This window comes from Dicentrarchus labrax, unplaced genomic scaffold (genome assembly GCF_905237075.1).
Source record: "Dicentrarchus labrax unplaced genomic scaffold, dlabrax2021, whole genome shotgun sequence".
Classification (NCBI taxonomy): Eukaryota; Metazoa; Chordata; class Actinopteri; family Moronidae; genus Dicentrarchus; species Dicentrarchus labrax.
This window is the reverse complement of record NW_026136721.1, coordinates 25,944,163-25,962,378: the sequence shown is the minus strand read 5'-3', so window position 1 is coordinate 25,962,378 and position 18,216 is coordinate 25,944,163. Positions and strand designations below refer to the sequence as shown.

At 40.5% G+C, this 18,216-nt stretch overlaps 1 protein-coding gene across 1 annotated transcript; it reads left to right on the top strand.

Annotated features, from left to right (window-relative positions):
• The first annotated feature begins 2,741 nt into the window (after positions 1 to 2,741).
• dkk2 (dickkopf WNT signaling pathway inhibitor 2) lies at positions 2,742 to 17,472 on the top strand. The gene is made up of 4 exons (XM_051385465.1): positions 2,742 to 3,343; positions 13,226 to 13,379; positions 13,884 to 14,015; positions 15,354 to 17,472. The coding sequence occupies exons 1-4, from the start codon at positions 3,140 to 3,142 to the stop codon at positions 15,602 to 15,604; spliced, it is 741 nt and encodes a 246-aa protein (XP_051241425.1). The 5' UTR covers positions 2,742 to 3,139; the 3' UTR covers positions 15,605 to 17,472.
• The last annotated feature ends 744 nt before the right edge of the window (positions 17,473 to 18,216 follow it).

Sequence of the window (18,216 nt, the reverse complement as noted above, 5' to 3'; positions counted from 1 at the left end):
CATTCTGAGATATTATTTCACAGATGGTTTGGATTTTTCAACATCTGAGACTATGCATCGGTTGTGTCGTCAGAGCATTAACGCTGCAAAATAGTGGTCAAAATGTGATTACTGTGTGGAGGCTGAGGTGATGATAGCATGTCAGAATACAAGATAATCCCACGGTAAACTCTTTCCAACTGTGCGAGCCAAGAAAACAATCACAGATCTTGGCCCAGGTGCTCTTCTCTGTATTTCAGCGAATCCAAGCTGTGAAGAAACAGAGCCTGTTTCCTCTTTCTTTTTTCATTTTTGACACTAATTGGTGACATCCTCAAAGCTCTTTGTTGATCTGCAGAGTTGAAAAAAGTGACAGAGCACCAGGGGCGTAGTCGCACCATCATCCGTGTCGCCACATGCATAACGTTTATCCAAGGCACCAGAAGCTTCCCTGTCCAAAACACCTTCCCTCCATCGGAATACTGCATCATCTGTTACTCAGGCCTGTCACATCTCATCTGCTGTGGTTCCTCTGGACATCTCCACACTTATCAGCACCAGAGCATCAACATGCTGCTTTTCTGTCCTCCAGAGTTTCAGCAACATGTCATTTTAAGTGTCTCCTTTTTCCTGCTTGCATTTGTTAAAGTGATGAATGTGTTTGAATTACCTTGGATACTCCAAACCAGCCCCATCCCTCTTTGCTCTGGTCCTCTGGTTCACTTTGAGCCACTTTCACCCTCTCTTCGGGGACTTTTTCAGCTGTTTAATCAGCAGCATTGAAGTCAGACAAAATCCAGCTGGGCATCATCCGGCATTTACGGAATGAATAAAAATGGAATCAAGTTTTTGCTGTGAGGCATTGTTTTTGTTTTTCTTGGTTATTTGAACATAATCTTTCATTTATCCCACAAAACACGTTAATGAAATCTTCACCATGGCAGTTGAAGTTTATTTTCTGCATTCTCACTCTTTTCTCTTAAATTTTATGCCCAGCAGGTATTTTTCCCTCTGAAAATTGATGATTAAAAGTGTTGTGTGTTCTGTGAAAAGCAACTGTCTGATGGTAGTCTTTTAAGGTAAATCATTGTGCACTCGGGTGACAAAGGTGGCTAAAATAGTATCACCTCTAACCATCTACAGTTACATCAAACAAGTCCAATACTTCCTCCCACTCCCCAGTTCAGTTGGTTGTCCATTGTCTTCAACAAAAGAACTTGACACTTTGAATTGGAGCCTGTGATGGATCGCTTTTGAGGTCAGAAGCCTTTACCGGTATACTGGTTTCATCCGAGCCGAGGTTCCAGGCTTGAATAGATAGTCCCAACTTGTATGAAGACTAAAGCATTATTAGGCGTAGAGTCATAGAGCAATTGTGGGAAAAAGGGTTTTGGTGACTGGCTGCTTATTTTTTGACATTGATAAGATGGCTTTTGTGCTTGATTTACATGCACTGTGGTTTCTATGTGTGCATCATAGTTTCCATTGCATGGGGTTAATGCAGAGGAGAGGATGATTTGATGGATGATTCTGCTTATAATAGCAGCAAAACTTGAAATAGCACTGTGGAGTTTTTATTTTAGAGGGATTGATTAAAAAATGCCTGGCCACCCCAGTTTTGTGTTAAATGCTGAAATTAATTTAATGATATGGCCACATTTTAGTCTAACTGATAGACGTAACTACAATGAAAAAATAAATGTATTTGGAAAAATTTGTGATTATTTGGAAATAAAACTATTTATTGATTTCTAATGCCACCTTAGCTGTTTCTGTTCAATGATTATCTAACGTGCCACAATAATGTAATGACTTTTGAGTTAAAATACCTTAATTTGGGGACTTTTCCAGGCAAATATTGATATTTGTGATTCTTTGCAATTAAATCAGCATATATTTCTGTCACCATTTAGTCTCCATGCCATCCTCTTTCCACTCCATGATGCTTCTCTAGCTCTGCCCCTGAGTAAAAATAATACATAAAAAGTTGCAGTTTAAAAACTGATATCACAAAAATGTATTATCTCCAGACAGAATTAATGTCTTGTACTCAATGCTTTATTCTTCCAAAATCATAGGCTTTACCTGCCTGAAACTGAAAGAGTTCATTGTACTTCCACATGTATTATCTAACCAACATGAATATAACTTATCCTGATACAAGGCTCTAAGAATCAAACAAAGGAGCCTCTATAATACTTATATCACTAACTTTATCACCATTGGCATTCCTTGCATCATGAGGGATGCCTTTCCCACAGTGGAAAAACAATGGTTATCAGATTTTTAAATGTTATTCTGGAATGCTGGTTAAATGGACCCTGAACCGCCTCCTGCTTATTTACATTTCATATTATTCAGGACATAATTTCAGTGAAAGACCTAAATGTACATAATGAGGGATTTGGCTTTTGAGATGGCCATTTGTACACATACAGGTAACAATTTCCTAGAAACACCAATTCATTCATGTGCTTATGGAAAATGTTTCACGTTACCTACAAATCCTTTTTAAAGCAGCCTGACTCTGACTTTTTTTTTTCCATTTCCTACCGCCTCGCAGTAAAAAGGGTCAAGCGACCAGTTAAAATACACAGTGTATAATTTTATAGCTTTCTCCCAACGGGGCTCCTGGTGCCGGTGTCGAGACGACAATGCGCAAGCAGCAGTGCCGCACACAGATCAGTTTCATTCTTTGTCAGTGGTGAATAGGGGCGGAGGAAGCAAACTCATTAGAATCCTATAAAAAGAAAGTATCCGAGATCATAAAACACCCGGCTGCAGGACTAAGTGCTCACTCACAGCCAGACAGAGACAGAGTGGAAACCTCTTGTCAAGTTTCTTTTTGACCCTCAGAGCATCAGCATTTTAACAGATTCATTTCTTCATTGTTTCTCTTCCACACTGGGCTCTCTGTGTTTTTCAGATAAGTGTGTCGATGGCAGTCATTCTTCTGAATATCTGATTTTCAGGAACAAAAACTTGGCCTCATCACTATTCTATGTGTTGCACTCGGGCAAGCGTGACGTATGGACACTGACAGGGCGCACACTCCTCATTGAGAAACTTCACTTTTGCGCCACAAAGTTAAGGTTATTGAAGTGAATCAGATTTTTTCCCCCCCTTTTTGGTAGGCCTATTTCAGTATTTTTTTTCAAGGATGCTCGTCTTAACTTGGAATAGATGCTGTGCTGTGATGTTTCTCGTCGCTATACTGAAGACGGGGACATCCCAGGTATCAGAGGCGCGCCCAAAGGCGAACTCCATCAAGCCAGCTCTGTCGGAAGAGACACCTACACCCGCTACAAACCGCTCCGTCACAGTCCACAGCGGGATCACCAAGAAATATAACATCCTTGCGCAGGTAATTTAATTTACTGAATTGTCTAAGGATTTATATATTGATATAGCCCTACATTTACGCACAGCATGAAATTGGGCATAAAGAGCGAGTGGAATAATTTATTATTAGTTGTGATAAAAACTTGACGATCCCCAAAGTCGTGTTAACCTTTTTAATAAGCATGACAATAAATAAGAACAGTTTAAAATTTAAATTAAATTATGAGTGTGCCGTCAATACAGATTAGCGTGCGTAATGGTGCTGTACGTCTCCACGGAGTATCTTGAGGTGTACAAGTAAAATAGCCGAATGCTTTAAAAAAGGCTTACTCACGTGTGAATCGTTATTGGAAATTGCAGGGATTGGACCCCTTATAAACCCTAATTGCCTTTTAGACCTGACGCCACAGTCGAGTGCCGCGCACTTCCACAGTAAATCATTAATGCCAGAAATGTGAGAAAAAGTTAACACTTGGGGTAATTTTCTGTCTGGGTCTTAGTGTCATTAAAGTGGTCCAGACGCTTGCTGGGATTATGAGATTCTTACTGTGGGGCCTCTGAGGGATACTCTTACCAACCACTTAATACCCACTCAAAGAGTTATCAATTCCTGCTGTTTCAACAAAGTGCCATACTTCTGTAGTTTGACTGCAAACTCAGGATCAAAAAAGATTTGGCAGGTTTGATTCTTGCATACATAAAAAAGTTGTGAACATTATGAGCACATTTTTATCAAGTGAGGAATTAGAGCTAAATTTATATCATGGCTGAGGAAGCAAAGTTATCCAAATAATTTCCCATTAAAGGATATTTTAAAGTATTTTCAGTCAGTTCTGAATTGGGTTTGGAGAATTGATATCAGTGTGGGAAAAAAACCCACATCAGACATATCAGTCAAGCAAAAAACTGACAAAGACCAACAGACCCAGAAATGTTGGTGTGCTATAAAAGATCACCACTACTAACTAAGATTTAATCAAACATCTGATTATGAGAGGGATCATGTTGAGTTGAGAGTTATTCTTGACAACCTCTCAGTATCTTTTTGAGCAGCAGATGGCACTGCCACATCTTCATCAGGTCTCCCACAGCAGACAGTCTATATCAGCTCACTGAAGCAGTTAAATACTCTTGTGCTTCCTTTTTAAGCAGTTTTCTGCCTGATGGTCTCATCCTCTAATGCTAGCTTATGTTTACTTATGGTCTGTTCAGCTGTCTGTAATATCACTTGTATTAGTGATAGTGTTAGTTATTGTTGAAGCCCGTAGTGCTGAGAGCAGCGCTCTGACATCCAGTTCAGACAGAAGAAATTATGGAAAAGCCACTTTCTCTCCTCTGTGGAGTGTGGAGATCCAACCTCAAGCAACCCTGCCAGACCTCAATTTGAACGCCTGCTTACATCTTTGCCGTTGCAATAATCGGGAGTGGTTTGGAAGAGTGGACTGAGGGGAAACAATATGTGTGTGCAGAGACCACCATACTATTACAAAAGTAAAATGTCATGGTGTAGGGTGTCCAAATGAAGATGGCTAATAGCAGTTATGGCAGGATGGGGTATATAAATTTATATACATATGTGTGTATGTTCTGGCTGGGGGGTTTTCCAAAGCTGTAAAGTAACAGCCGCAGCTCAGCCTTGGCCAGATATGCGGCTCGACGCTGGCAAGCAAACTGCGCTGACCTTCTGCATCTCATCATACAGCGGTCATTTATGAGCAAGATAAATCAAAGTCCGCTCCCTTCATGAGGCTGTAATGGTAAAGTGTGGCATATATTTAGTTTAGGAGTGATTAAAGGGAACATACAACTGCAATTACTTGACTTTAGATTTATACAATTATGATAAATGCCTTGAAACAGGTTGCATATGACAAAACAGCACCTTACTGAGTCATTTTCTTTCTGAAGTGGTTCACAGTAGGCACCCCAAAATATTTTTATTGTCGTCTGCATTTGTTAAGTGAATTACAGCTGATGAAGGCTTGGGTGTAAGTTTGGAAAATGAGCGTGCATCAACTCAGATTTCTCTTCTGGCATATGCATTATGGGAAACCTTAGTGCCGATATACTACAAGCAGATTTATGGTGAAGTCGTCATGCTGCTGAGTTTGTTACAATTGGTGAGCAACACTTGGCAGATTTTCACACCTCTGGAGAATTCCCAGCCAGTTCGGGATGTGAGCAATTGTGAGCTTGCCACTTATGTGAGGGAGAATGAAAGCCTGAAAATATCTTACTGTTAAAGCAAATTCAGAAAATTACAAGAAATTTCCCCCCAAATTGCCCTCATTGGTTTACTTTCAAATGTAGCTAATTATTGAGGGAGAGAGTCCAGTTACCCCATGGAGACGAGCCGCTGCAGCAGGAAACAAGGGTGTAATTTGGTGTTTTATCCATCAGATTAGAAATGCTGCTCTAAGCCTTTGGTTTTAGGAAAGCATTTGACAGCTTAATGTGCTTTTATTTCCTGTAGCTGCTGACAGTGTTTGGCGATAAGGGTTACATTAATCACACACAAACCAGGGTCAGGTTTTGGCTATCCCTTGGCGTTGAGTCGTGGTGAACTGCTGAGTGTTTGTTTCACCCTTTTCACATCAGCCTGACTGGAGTCAAACCGACAAAACCAAAATGTACGCCTCTTAGACCTTGACAGCCGGTGCTCGTGGGTGGCACTATTGGCTCCTTGGAGGGAAACCAACAGAAATGGATAGCATGGGCAGGCAGTGCTCACCACTGTAACCTCTGATCCCACAAGGGAACCGACAGCGTGGCGGCATTCATGCAATACTTGTCTGTAAAACATCAGCAGCCGGTCAGTCTTAACTAGTTGCTTTATTTAATTCAAGACAGAGATTACTTTAACAAGCGATCTCTGAGGGCTCTGCCTATAAAAGTTGAGCCACGTCCTTTTTCTCTCTCTCTCTCTCCTTTAACCTAAAATGACTGTTTAAGTGATCCTAATGAGCTGAGAAAGAGAGAGAAAAGGCAGGGAGAGGTGTGAGTGCTTGTTAGTGCTCGGCTCAGTTTGTGCTTCAGTCTCCTGTCCTGTGGCCTTTCCAGTCTGTGGGTCACTTGGGCGCTGTGAGGGCCCTGCGCCGGAGCCATTAGGGGCCTCCTCTGGAAACCTCCTTTACTGTAATTGGACCTGTGAATCAGAGAGGAGACCCGTGCACCTCTCATTCCACAGGATTACACCTTTCAGAGTGGCACACCTCTTCGATTACCATCAAGAGCTTTTCCCCTTTACTTTGATAGTCTTTGAAGAGAGCAGTCATCTACACTGACTGCGTGCCTCTCTTCGTGTCCGATGAATAAGATCAACTCAGAATGTATACTTAACTTAAGGAGGGTCTAGTTTTGGAGACTTTGGATTCTAGCACTCAAAGGGACATGCCCATAAAAACATGTGTTTTGAGTGATGAAAGACGCTGAGCTGCGTTTAAAGACATGGTTAGTACGAGTGAGTTGTGTACAGCCGTCCCTATGTTATCTGATAGCGGCTGTCTGTGCTTTCAGGGCATATGAAGTTTGTTTATTCAGTGACATCGTTTATTTGACTCTGTAAGGCCCCCGCCACTCATTAACACCATTCACAGTTTCAGGTTACGTGCCAGATCTCTGAAGGTCAAGTGCAATCACGACATGGAACTCAAAAAGCACGGATGTGTACTTTAAGTTTGTGAAGAAGTCCTTTATTTTATTTTTTAGCTCTATTGTAGATATTTGTGCTTTTGTCTAAGACCAAAACAACGGAGGTACAATGTGTATGAACTGCTCTTATTACTCCGGCAGTGCAGTTTTTCTGTGAAAGGCTTCAAAGAAAACATTAATAATGCTGGGAAAGTGAAACATGAGGTTCAACCCACAATTCCAGTTATTCTCATACTGTCTCTAAATTTTAAATCCCCTGAACTAAACAGAGGAGACATACTTTGTGTTATTTTTATGCATTACAGGGCACTTCCATCGAATTATATCAGTGCTTTGGAATGACTCCAAAGAGATAAATAAGGGACCCAAAGACTACGGGGGAGGGTTCAAAGCCCTGTATATCCTGCAGTAAATCCCTTGTAGATTGTTGCTCCCGCACATTTAAGGTTCCTCTTCAAAGCCAAGGCGCTTTACCAGCACGAGAGCAGCACGAGACAGAGCCGGGGGCTTCCCTTATGGCTTTCTGTCTGTCTCTTCCTTTATCGTCTCACCAGCATACCAAGAGAGGCTGCAGAGTACACAATTTTCAACCCACTTCCTGCGCACGATCCAAGGCTGTGCTTTTATGTGTGAAGGCCATCTAGGGAAAAATAAGGGAGTAGCAGAAAAAAGATGTGAGATGAATCAGATGCATCCAAATGAAGCACGGTCCCTCAGAAGTTGCGAATGAGGCGTTTTAAAACATGACAAGATAAGCCGAGATTATCAGCTGTGATCTGGGGGTCAGCCTTGTATCATTGGGTTTCAAAGGGCTGTCACGGTTTGAGCCGTGATGGAAGAGGTGAGCCTCTCCTGTTCTTCTTCTGCCTCCTCCTATATGCACTATGCACTGTAATCGATCCAAGCCTGCTGGCCAGAAAGACAGATAGGAATCAGAGCAGGTTGTATGAAGTACTACTGCACGTGGCCAAGCCCATTTGTCTTCATATTTAGATAACAGCACATTTTTCACGTCAGGGAAAAAACACCCACTGCACTTTCTTGAACTTCTCCTCAGACCATATTTCCAACATATTTCCCTCCTCAGCTGTGATTATACCAATAGTCCATGGCGTTGCACATTCGATTTTGACACAAAAATAGAAAACCCCCAATGAGGTTGAAAGTTTGTTCTTGACCTTGGAAATAGTAGTTTGCTTTCTAAGTGGAGCAAACTCAGTTGAGGAAGACTGTGAGACAGAGTCTTGCATGGGGCCTGTTTGCAAACCCGCATCTGCCCACTCAGAACCGGACCCGGGCCCTTATTATCTCCAAGTCAAACTGGGACCCAACCCGACCTGTTAATATAAGACCTGTGTACCAACCTGTGACCTGTGCTACACACACAGTGATATTTTTACTTGTGCAATTATAATAATATAAAAAAATAATAATTATGTGTAACATGTAGAAACATTAATTAAAATCATAACTAATCATTTGGCTGAATCAAGCACCAGCTGTTGCTCCTCACTATGAGCTGCTGCGTACACAACGAGCTGGGCACTGATGTCAATTAAGCTCTGTGTCAGTTCGCTCAATCCATCCACGCAGGTTTAAACGATCTGATGTCCCAAACTTTGCAGCGCTTTGGCGGACTGAGAGTTGTGTTATTGGAAACGTTTCTGTTAACTGGTGCAGCACCTCTCCCCCTGCTGCAGCTGTTTGTTTCTTCAGAGAATGTGAGAGCTTGCAACTTTAAACAATAAAATATATTTCTCCTGAAAAAACAACACATTTTCATTCTCACCCGCTTCCTACATTTTTTGTTTTGTTTTGGCAGGTTACCCAACCCGGTACAGGACTCTGCTGTGACATGAAAAAGCTCAGAAAAATCTATTGAGTTTCACTTGTCGAGAGTTAGTCAAGACTATTGATACTGCTTATATGTCAGCGTGTTAACAACAGGGCTTGAGCCAGGTCATGATTAGCTTAACTCAGCATAAAGGTTATTTCCAGTAGGGTAGGTGTCAGGACTGAACTTTCACGTTCAAATGGGTTTCTCTGTTTCAGTGTCATTGTTTGTCAATAAATACATACACTGCGTAGCCCTATATAAAACCACACAGTTTACATTTCTGCTTATTAATAGATTAGACAAAGGAGAAACAATATGTTAATTAGTGAGCTTTAGAGGTGCTGGGCATATTTTTGAAAGGAAAGCCAGGCTAGCTTTTTCCCCTTGCTTCCAATCTTTATGCTAAGCTTGAACTATTGCCTCTTGGTTCTCTGTTAAAGCAACATTATGCAACTATTTTACCTATAACAGCTTCAAAGTAATCACCAGGGTTATTTTCCCAGGTTTTAGAAAATTTCCTGCAGAACCACAGAAGACATTATACAACTAATGAGTAGTATTCCCCATGATGAGTCAACTGGTGTTCATGTGTACAATTGTTGGAATGTCCCCTTTAAAATAAGGCCTTTGAATATCCTGCAAACAGTTCATAACACAGTAGTAATTAAGAAATATTTAGAATCCGTCAAACATCAGGGCTTTGTTACTTTCATCAACACATTAAGCATTTCCATTTTGGGAATCTGTCATAATGATTAATGAGCATTCAGTTTAATATTCCTGCTCATTTTTCTATGCCTGTATCATTGCCTCCATATGTTTCCAGCCTGAGAAAGTCAGTATGGCATCCGTCCAACGAGTCTAATCTTGTTCACTTTATGAAGTAACATCTTCTAATGTGCTGAAATACCGATACTGTTGAGAGTTGATTTTAACATGTGGTGTACATGAAACATGTTTGCCTGTTCTTATGGGCATGGCACCCCCTCTTAGCTGACCTTTGTACCCCAAAGTTAAGGAGTTTGCTATTTATTGTGGCTATAACGATTTCACTCTGATTTAAACCTCTTTCTTGTTCATTCTCATGTTTATTGCTCCATGTTTGTCAGTGGTAAGCCACACTAAATCAGATCTGTCAGTGCAGTGCCAGCTAAATGTGGTTGTGGTGCCGGTAGTGGTGTGCCAGCCAAACATGTTGTTCTAATGTCAGTCTACGCTGGACATAATTTACTTAGTCGGAATCCAAATCCTGCTAATTTTTAAGGATGTGCATATTTGAACAGGTATTGTGTTGTGCACATGTCCGACAACTCAGCCCATCTGTTATAATAACACTACCCTGAAATCAAATGGAATGGCCTAAAATAAAAAAAAGATGTGCAGGAGAAATACAGTGGCCTGACCTTCGTTGTATCTCGCCCAGTGGATGTGGACTTGATGAGTTCAGTGCAAATGTGCGACATTATACCATTTGTCTGATGAGTTTATTTTATTTGCAATACAATTTATATCAAACTCCTTTGCTCCTGGTCCAAGTCTAACGGTGACAGCATTTGCATGTGTAAGGAATTATATCAAGCGGTTCCAGTAAAACTTCCCATTGCTGCACACACTTGTTATGGAAAAAGTAAGCTTGCTTTTAATTGTACTTCTTGCTGCTGTGGACAGTGGATGTTATATTTGTTAAGTTGGTGGTTTCTCTAGCGTGGTCATTTTAGTGCGCTTACGAAAAGGACTTAAAGGCTCTTGTGCTTTGCTGACCAACAAAATATGTCTCAGCCTTTCAATGTTAAAACAAGAAATACTCAAGCTAAAACGATACTGCCAAACGGACTATAAAGTAGTATGATTAGCTACAGTAATCACCCCTCAATTATGTCTGTAGACTCATTAAGCTGCTGGTCACTTTGGGAGAAATTGAGAGAAACTGAAGTGGTTTTTCTTGGTTTGGAAATTCTAATTGCTCCATTGTCTGGGACCTGAAAAAAATGACCACACCAGTGAAAGACATGTTAATCCCCACAACATGTTGTCCACTAAAATTGGGTGCAGCAGTACCACAGCTTGTAGTCAGTTCACCCAAAACAAACAACCAGCATATTTTCCCACTTACCCCCAATGGTACAGCCTTGCAGAGAGTTTTGGCTTAATTTCCCAAGGCTTTAGATCTCTGCATGCAGAGAGAAACATCAGAAATCACATTTGTAAAACTTAACAGCATGTCTCTCTCCAGAAACAATGACCTTTTATTTTATTCAAACTGTAAACAATGAGTAACCTGCTAGGAAATCTTTCATTAAATACAAAGTGACTCTTACAGTACATTCAAAGCTTCCAGTTTCCCCTCAGTATAGTACAGTCTAATGTTTCTCTCTTGTTCGAGTTATATGCATTTTTGTGGCACTGATGCACATAAAGTAGGGTGAAGTTAAGAACTGATGTGGACTAGAAGGTGTGACCTGGTCTCCAAAGACCTCTAACCTGAACATAACATTATTTGCCATTTGCGCAACTGTGGTGGATGGAATGGAATTTGAAGGAATGCAATTACATTGTGTATATATAAGTCTGGGTAGGTGGGGTGGGGTGCTAGGTGGTGACCAACAAAATCCACTATGTTCCTTCACTTTTACAATGGTGCCCTCTGAAACACAGCACTGTGTAAAAAAAAACAAGTGTAAAAATACTGTAGGTCATCGCCACAATCACCACTGTCAAATATATGCCCCATATAATTAAATTAATTCTGGAGGAGATGACACATTGGCTTACCATCCCAAGAAGACCAATTGGCAAATAAAATGGCTCTGTTTCATGACATGAGATGTTATAAACAGTTTGTCAGGATCAGGATCATGCTGAAGGATATAATTAAGGGAACAAGTGATATTGTACCACTGTATACCTTTAGGCGAATATATCAATGTCAGATATAAAAGGCAAAACATTTTCTGTGTTATTCACAAAAATGGTAGTTTAACTTTTTAAACTTTAAAAAGATTATTTTTGGGGGCTTTTATTGCCTTTAGTAGATATGAGGAATTGAAGACAGGCAGGAAAGTAGGGAGTGACAGGGGATAACATGCAGCAAAGGACCACAGGTTGCAATTGAACCCAGGTTGCTGAGGTAAGGACATGGGGTGCACACTCTACTAGCTGAACAACCCAGGTAGGCTTTTGAAGAAAACTTGCTCATGCTTGGTACTGTAAAGCCATGAAAATTTAACAAAACATGGCCGCACCTTGTGACATGCAACTCTGACATAAACTGCACAGGAGAACAATGCAACTGCAGCCACGCTGGCACCAATAAACTGCACAGGAGAACAATGCAACTGCAGCCACGCTGGCACCAACATTGCACTGCAGTGCTTGATTGTTATCATCAAGTCCTGGTTGGAGTCGCTGTAAATGATGTCAGTACAGACCTCAGTCATCAAACTGGTCGAAATGAATCTTTAATTCACCAAGTTGTTGTTGTTGCTGTTTTTCCTCTTGATTGTTGTTCGGCTCAATGTTTGTACTATGTGCGGAACCTCTGTCTTTGAGCAGCAGCTCTCGCTCTTTGGAGGTAGACCATTAAATTAGCTAAATAGAATAGAATGGTCCAATTGCCTAACCCTACAACCTACCACATGCAGTCAACTGGTTTGGAGCTCTGTGCAGCCCATTGAAAAAGGCCACCTCATAAACGCAAAATTATGTCAGGCACCATACATTCCTACAAAGTGTGACCCAAGGATTGCGGTTTTTAGATTTGAGAAGAGCTGTTAAATCATTCTGTTGATTTAAAGTCTAATATGTCACTTAAAGGCACACTATGCAAGATTTTTACCTTAATATAACAGCTTCGAAGTCATTTCGATTGGTAAATGAACTCGTAGTATAGTGAATAATCCCGATAGCAAAGCAGGAGAGGGACGCCGTTGGCAGAACCAGCAATGCAAGTCTGAAAGGTGGCGTCCCGCCAAATCTTGCGAGAATCACAAATTGCTTTACGGAGCGACGTCACATACATCAGCGATATAAGAAGCAGCCTCAATGGAAGACACTAGCAGGCATTCACTCAGACGTTACCTGGTCAGTAGACATCTTCGGAGTCTATCTTTGCCTGTTCGATGTTCGCCGCTTCCATCCTACTGAACATGTACCGGTATACAGGGGGGAGGGGATCAGGCTGTGAGTGCAGAGACGCAGAGCCGTATATAGAGACGACTCTGCTGAGTGGTATTTACGACAGTTAACGTTAAATACAAGTACTCAGCAGCGACTCTAGGGGTAGCTGTTTGACAAAACCGAAAACTGCATTGTATGCCTTTAATTAACCACCTTTATTGGGATAAATGTACAATATAGAAACTTGCAAAAACCCAGTAAATGTTTTCACAGATTGAGTAAATGCATCTTTTTCCTCAGCACGTGTATCCATGCAGCAATGATAAGGAGTGCAGTGTGGGAAGCTACTGCCACAGCCCTCAACAGGCTCCCTCTCGCTGCCTCACCTGCCGCAGGAGGAAGAAGCGCTGCCATCGAGATGCCATGTGCTGTCCTGGGAACCGCTGCAGCAACTGTACGTAACTCACACACAAAAACTATTTCAGTGGATGTCAGTTTCAGTCATATTGTGACTGCAGGGTACGACTGAGAAATCAGATTTCTTGTCTTATGCAGATATTCTGGAAAAAAGTGACTTGTTCCAGGTCACTGAACAAACAGTACCCCAGTATCTAGCCCAGAGACTTAGTGAAGGAGCCAATACATTTAAATAATGTTGAACACATGCTTTCACACAGGATCCTGAACTATAGTTGAACTGTATTAAATTGATGCCCAGAGGTAAGGAATCACATTTTGGAAGGTGTTTCATCAGACTGATCAACAGTATGAATGGCATGAATGTAGGTTTGTGCTGAAATTGTTCTTTAAGTTTTTTTAAATTGAAACTATCAACACTAACTAACAACCATCAGGTTGCATAATCTTTTCTGTAGTTTCTTGACAAAGTTAAGCAGGGTTGGTATTCTTTTCTGTCATGTTGGACCTTCATATTTTTCTCTTCTTTTTCTGCCTGTAGATATTTGTGTACCTATCTCCGAGAGTGTGCTATCACCTCACATCTCAGCTTTAGATGAGCATAACAAACTCGCCAACAAAGACCACAACTGGAGGAAGAGTGGGAAGGCACAGGCTAAGCTTCCTCTTAAAGGTAAGATTCAATTGCATATCTCTGAGGTTATGTTTAAAACATGTTCACTGGAAACCCTGCCATCTGTGAACACTGTCACTGTTGTTTTTTCTCTGATCTTTTCTGCTGTCGTCCTCATTGAATCTGGTCTGGGTGCCTGAATCTTTCTGTTGTTCAGTGTCTGCATGTCCTACAGAGTTCATGGGCGACGCTAGTCCACAAACTATGTTGATAATTACCCCTCTGCTCATATGTCAGTGTCTGTGAGCCTAAAGCACAGCATGGGGAGCCTAGAAGAAACCACAATGCCCCTGGTGTTTCTGCACCTACATAAAGCCATACAAACACTTTCATTGACAGCACACATTGAATGATACACAAGTGAAAACCACAGAATGCAGGTTTGGCACGATTATAGCTAATAACTCTCTGAGCCCCCCACTTAGCATTCATGTTACCTTATTTAAGTTAATGTAAAGGCCTATCCATAAAGCAATACGTTTAATGAGACACTTAAATTACTCAACTCTAAATGCACCCTCAAGGCACCAGGCTGTACTGCTAAAATCAATGTGAAAATAGCAGTAGTACTTGCTATAAATACGTCCATTTACTTGTATTTGTGCTTGACTAACTCCCTCTCCTTAAACATTATTACATTATAATGGCCTCATGCAAGTCGCTGCTTGAGAAAAGAGAATCAGTCGTGTTAAAGCAATGAACAAGCAGTCAGGCTTAGCAGTCCATCATGCTGATGGTTGGAACTTCTTATTGAAATAGCTAATCAGCAAAGTGTGGTTTTGTCAGCGATACAGGACAACTCTGTTTGAATAGTGAAGCAGCTTTTGGCAAGAGGTGACACACATTTAAAAGTCTTTCTGAGAAAAAAAAAACCCTTCTTGACTTAATTGTACTAATTATACATTCATGAGTAATGCTCCTGCCAAACATATCAGACCCAGACCAGATGGGACGATATGGTTAATATACAGAATAAGCTAATTGTTTGCTTGATTTATGTTGAAAGCTCCATGCATTTCTTTTGTCTTTGGCATGGCCACACATAATGCAATCTGAATTGAAACGTGAAGAAAGGGTTGCATAAACTTATCCGTATGGAAAACATAACAGCTTAATGAACAATAATCGTACATTTCCTTTGCCCTATTTAACTGGAGCACTATAAGATGCTCAATGGTTTATAATTTCATGCAGGTCTTTTATGTCTCTGACGAAGCATTTGTTTCTGTTTTTCTAAGTAGACCGAAGCCAACTTCATATTTTGTTTGGTTGATGGTTTGATGTATTGTCTGCTGGTTCACCACTGATCAGTACTGTTTTTTTCTTTTCCTCTGTTAGGGCATGAGGGCGACCCTTGCCTGCGTTCATCCGATTGCTCGGAGGGCTACTGCTGTGCCCGCCATTTCTGGACCAAAATCTGCAAGCCGGTGCTGAGGCAGGGAGAGGTGTGCACCAAACAGAGGAAGAAAGGCTCTCACGGCTTGGAAATCTTCCAACGCTGTGACTGTGCCAAGGGCCTTTCCTGCAAGGTGTGGAAAGACGCCACCTCCTCGTCCAAGTCCAGGCTCCACATGTGCCAGAAGATTTGAAGTGGAGGCAGCTGCTGTCGGCGTAGAGGCCTCTGTCTCCATCTGCCAGGGAAAGTTTTTTAAAGGATGGGTTGTGGCTGTATTGAAAGGAGCAAAAGACAGAGACTAACAAGAGACAGAACAGACTGTGTGGGTTCAAGCTCGCTATTCGGCAAGCGGACAGCAAATGGGATTGCTTTAATGTGTTTGCTGTGAGTGATCCCTCCCTGCACCCACAGACAAACACGCACCCTCACAGACACATGCACACATCCACCTCATGGGTTTGTGAGATCAATGAACTCATGATGTGCTTGCTCACAAATACAACAAACTTTTCACACATTTTCATGACATTCAGGGAGCCACAAAGTTAACCAGTAGATGCTGTGATAGGTGTGGACATTTTCTAGATGGAGGCAACAGACGTAGCAGTCTTTCATCAAGCTTCAACTTATAATTATAAGACAGATAAACTATTTACAGATAAGCCATATTTTTACTGCACAGTACATTCTTTACTAAACTCCAAAGTTAAATATCAGATGTGTAATATCCTGTGTTTCATCACTGGATTTGAATTTTGCCATGATGTGTTGGCTGTTTTGTCAAATTTCAATATCTTTCTCTTCAGTTTGTATGTTTTTAGTCTTGAAGAATTCAGCTATTGCTATGCAAGACATTTACAACCAGTAACAATGACCAGACCCACCAAATGCCAGTCATATCATACAAGGAACTAATTGCACACACTGTTTACTCCAGAGCTTGACTTGTGTGCTGTAACAGCATCCTGAGACTTCAATGCGATGCATAATACTCTTAAACCAAAGAATGCAAGAACATTTACATCAGAGTGATGAGTTTCATCTGGGACATTAGCTCCTCGCCCGATTTTTAGCCACAAGAAGAGAGATAAAGTATTGTGTCCGTTGTGGTAACCTCGTTTGATCTGTCAGATACAGCTGCAGTCTATTGTGATACAACTGTGTGGGTTAAAATAGTTTGCACTGAGGTAGTGCTCTGCTGCAGACTTAGTGATTCTGATACCAGACCGAGAATGGTTCTGCTTTTCCAATCACATGAACAGGATTCAAGGATACGATGGAAGTGCAATTTTTTCCGTTAACTAAGCCAGTAGGAATGGAGACGTGAGAAGATTGATTAGAGTTACAAAAATTCTCCATAAACCTGATGTTTTCAGAGAGAATTGCAATTTGAATGAACATTTTGTTGATGGCACACAGCCCCGTTTATTTTTGCTGTTTTTCAAATATGACTGCATACTTTCTTCTCATGAAATACTGTGCAGTTGTGTTGTAGCAGAGGTGAAGCAAAGCTTTTTCCCCCCTCTACAACTTCTTTAAACAACCACTTGTTACTTACATAGTCAATATATCACATTTGCCTCTTTTTGCTTTAATGTCTTTAGAGCAAAAACTACACATATTTTGTAACCATTTAAAATATCCATAAGCTCTTATATTGTAAATAGATTGGAAACAATGAAAATGTATTTAAGAATCAATGTATATCATGTACATATAATAAAATATGAATCTTAAACGTTACAGCAAAATGATCTAGGCGAGAAGAGTAATTGGTTGGCGCAGTTGGATAGATTCAGAATAATGTAGTTGAAATGATAAAAGCTGTGTTTGGGCAAAGGGAAAAGGCATAGATAGCTTTGACTGATATTCCAGACTGGATGCATCAAGAGGGTAATTCCAAAAGGAGAGACAAGCACATTAATTTCCAAAATAGTTTGTGTAAATGGTGTGTAAATGGTGTCAAGATTTATATCCCACTAAATATTGTTTGTGTCAATACTTGCATTGATTTGTTTTGTGTATTTACAATGTTGAATGAATAAAAGAATGTATTTTGTATCACTGGTTACATAAGACTGGTTATTACTTGTTGCTTGTTATGCTGAACTTTTATATTGACACGAGAGCCACTGTAATTCGTACATTAAGCATTATATTATCATTTAGTATAATAAAATGAAATCAACAAAAAGGTTCACTGACTAAGAGGACAGTTTGGCTCGTTTCAGACATGCAGAACAACATAATTTAAACTGCAAAGTATCAGCTCATTCGCTTGTTTATTAGTGGACATTAAAGCACATGAAAACTTGGTTTCAGATCCTAAAGGCGCCATGTGAAGTTTTTGTAAACAAAGTTATGTTTATGTTCAGTGTTGTTGTTTTTTAAATTAAAACCATATCCATATATAGTTCCATGTAGCCTCCAGTGCTTAAGCATGATACAAATTAGCAGAGCTCTCAAAAGTGAAAATCTAAATGAGATTATATGCTATTATGTCAACTGACCATATAATCCAAGCTAAATAAACATAATTTAAAGTGTATTTTAGAGACAGACTGCTGCAGTAAATCCTGAAACAGTTCAAGGGTCACCGAAACCACCAACCAACTGTGTCTGCATTTGGGATTTTTTTCATGAGTACAAATAAGACTTCATGAGAGCCATTACAGGCTGATGCCTAACAGATGTGTATCTATAGACAATATGCTTTCATATGCAGTAAAAATATGCAGGACATCTTTGGTTAGGTAGAGACCACTTACTTAAATATGATTAAATAGAGTTTTTGGATTCGTAATG

What these genes read in the sequence shown, in the direction of transcription:
- dkk2 (XM_051385465.1), top strand. Translation starts at nt 3,140, where the DNA reads ATGCTCGTCTTAACTTGGAATAGATGCTGTGCTGTGATGTTTCTCGTC. An exon ending in AATATAACATCCTTGCGCAG is followed by an intron (nt 3,344 to 13,225) that starts GTAATTTAATTT and finishes CTTTTTCCTCAG; the next exon opens with CACGTGTATCCATGCAGCAA. An exon ending in GGCTAAGCTTCCTCTTAAAG is followed by an intron (nt 14,016 to 15,353) that starts GTAAGATTCAAT and finishes TTCCTCTGTTAG; the next exon opens with GGCATGAGGGCGACCCTTGC.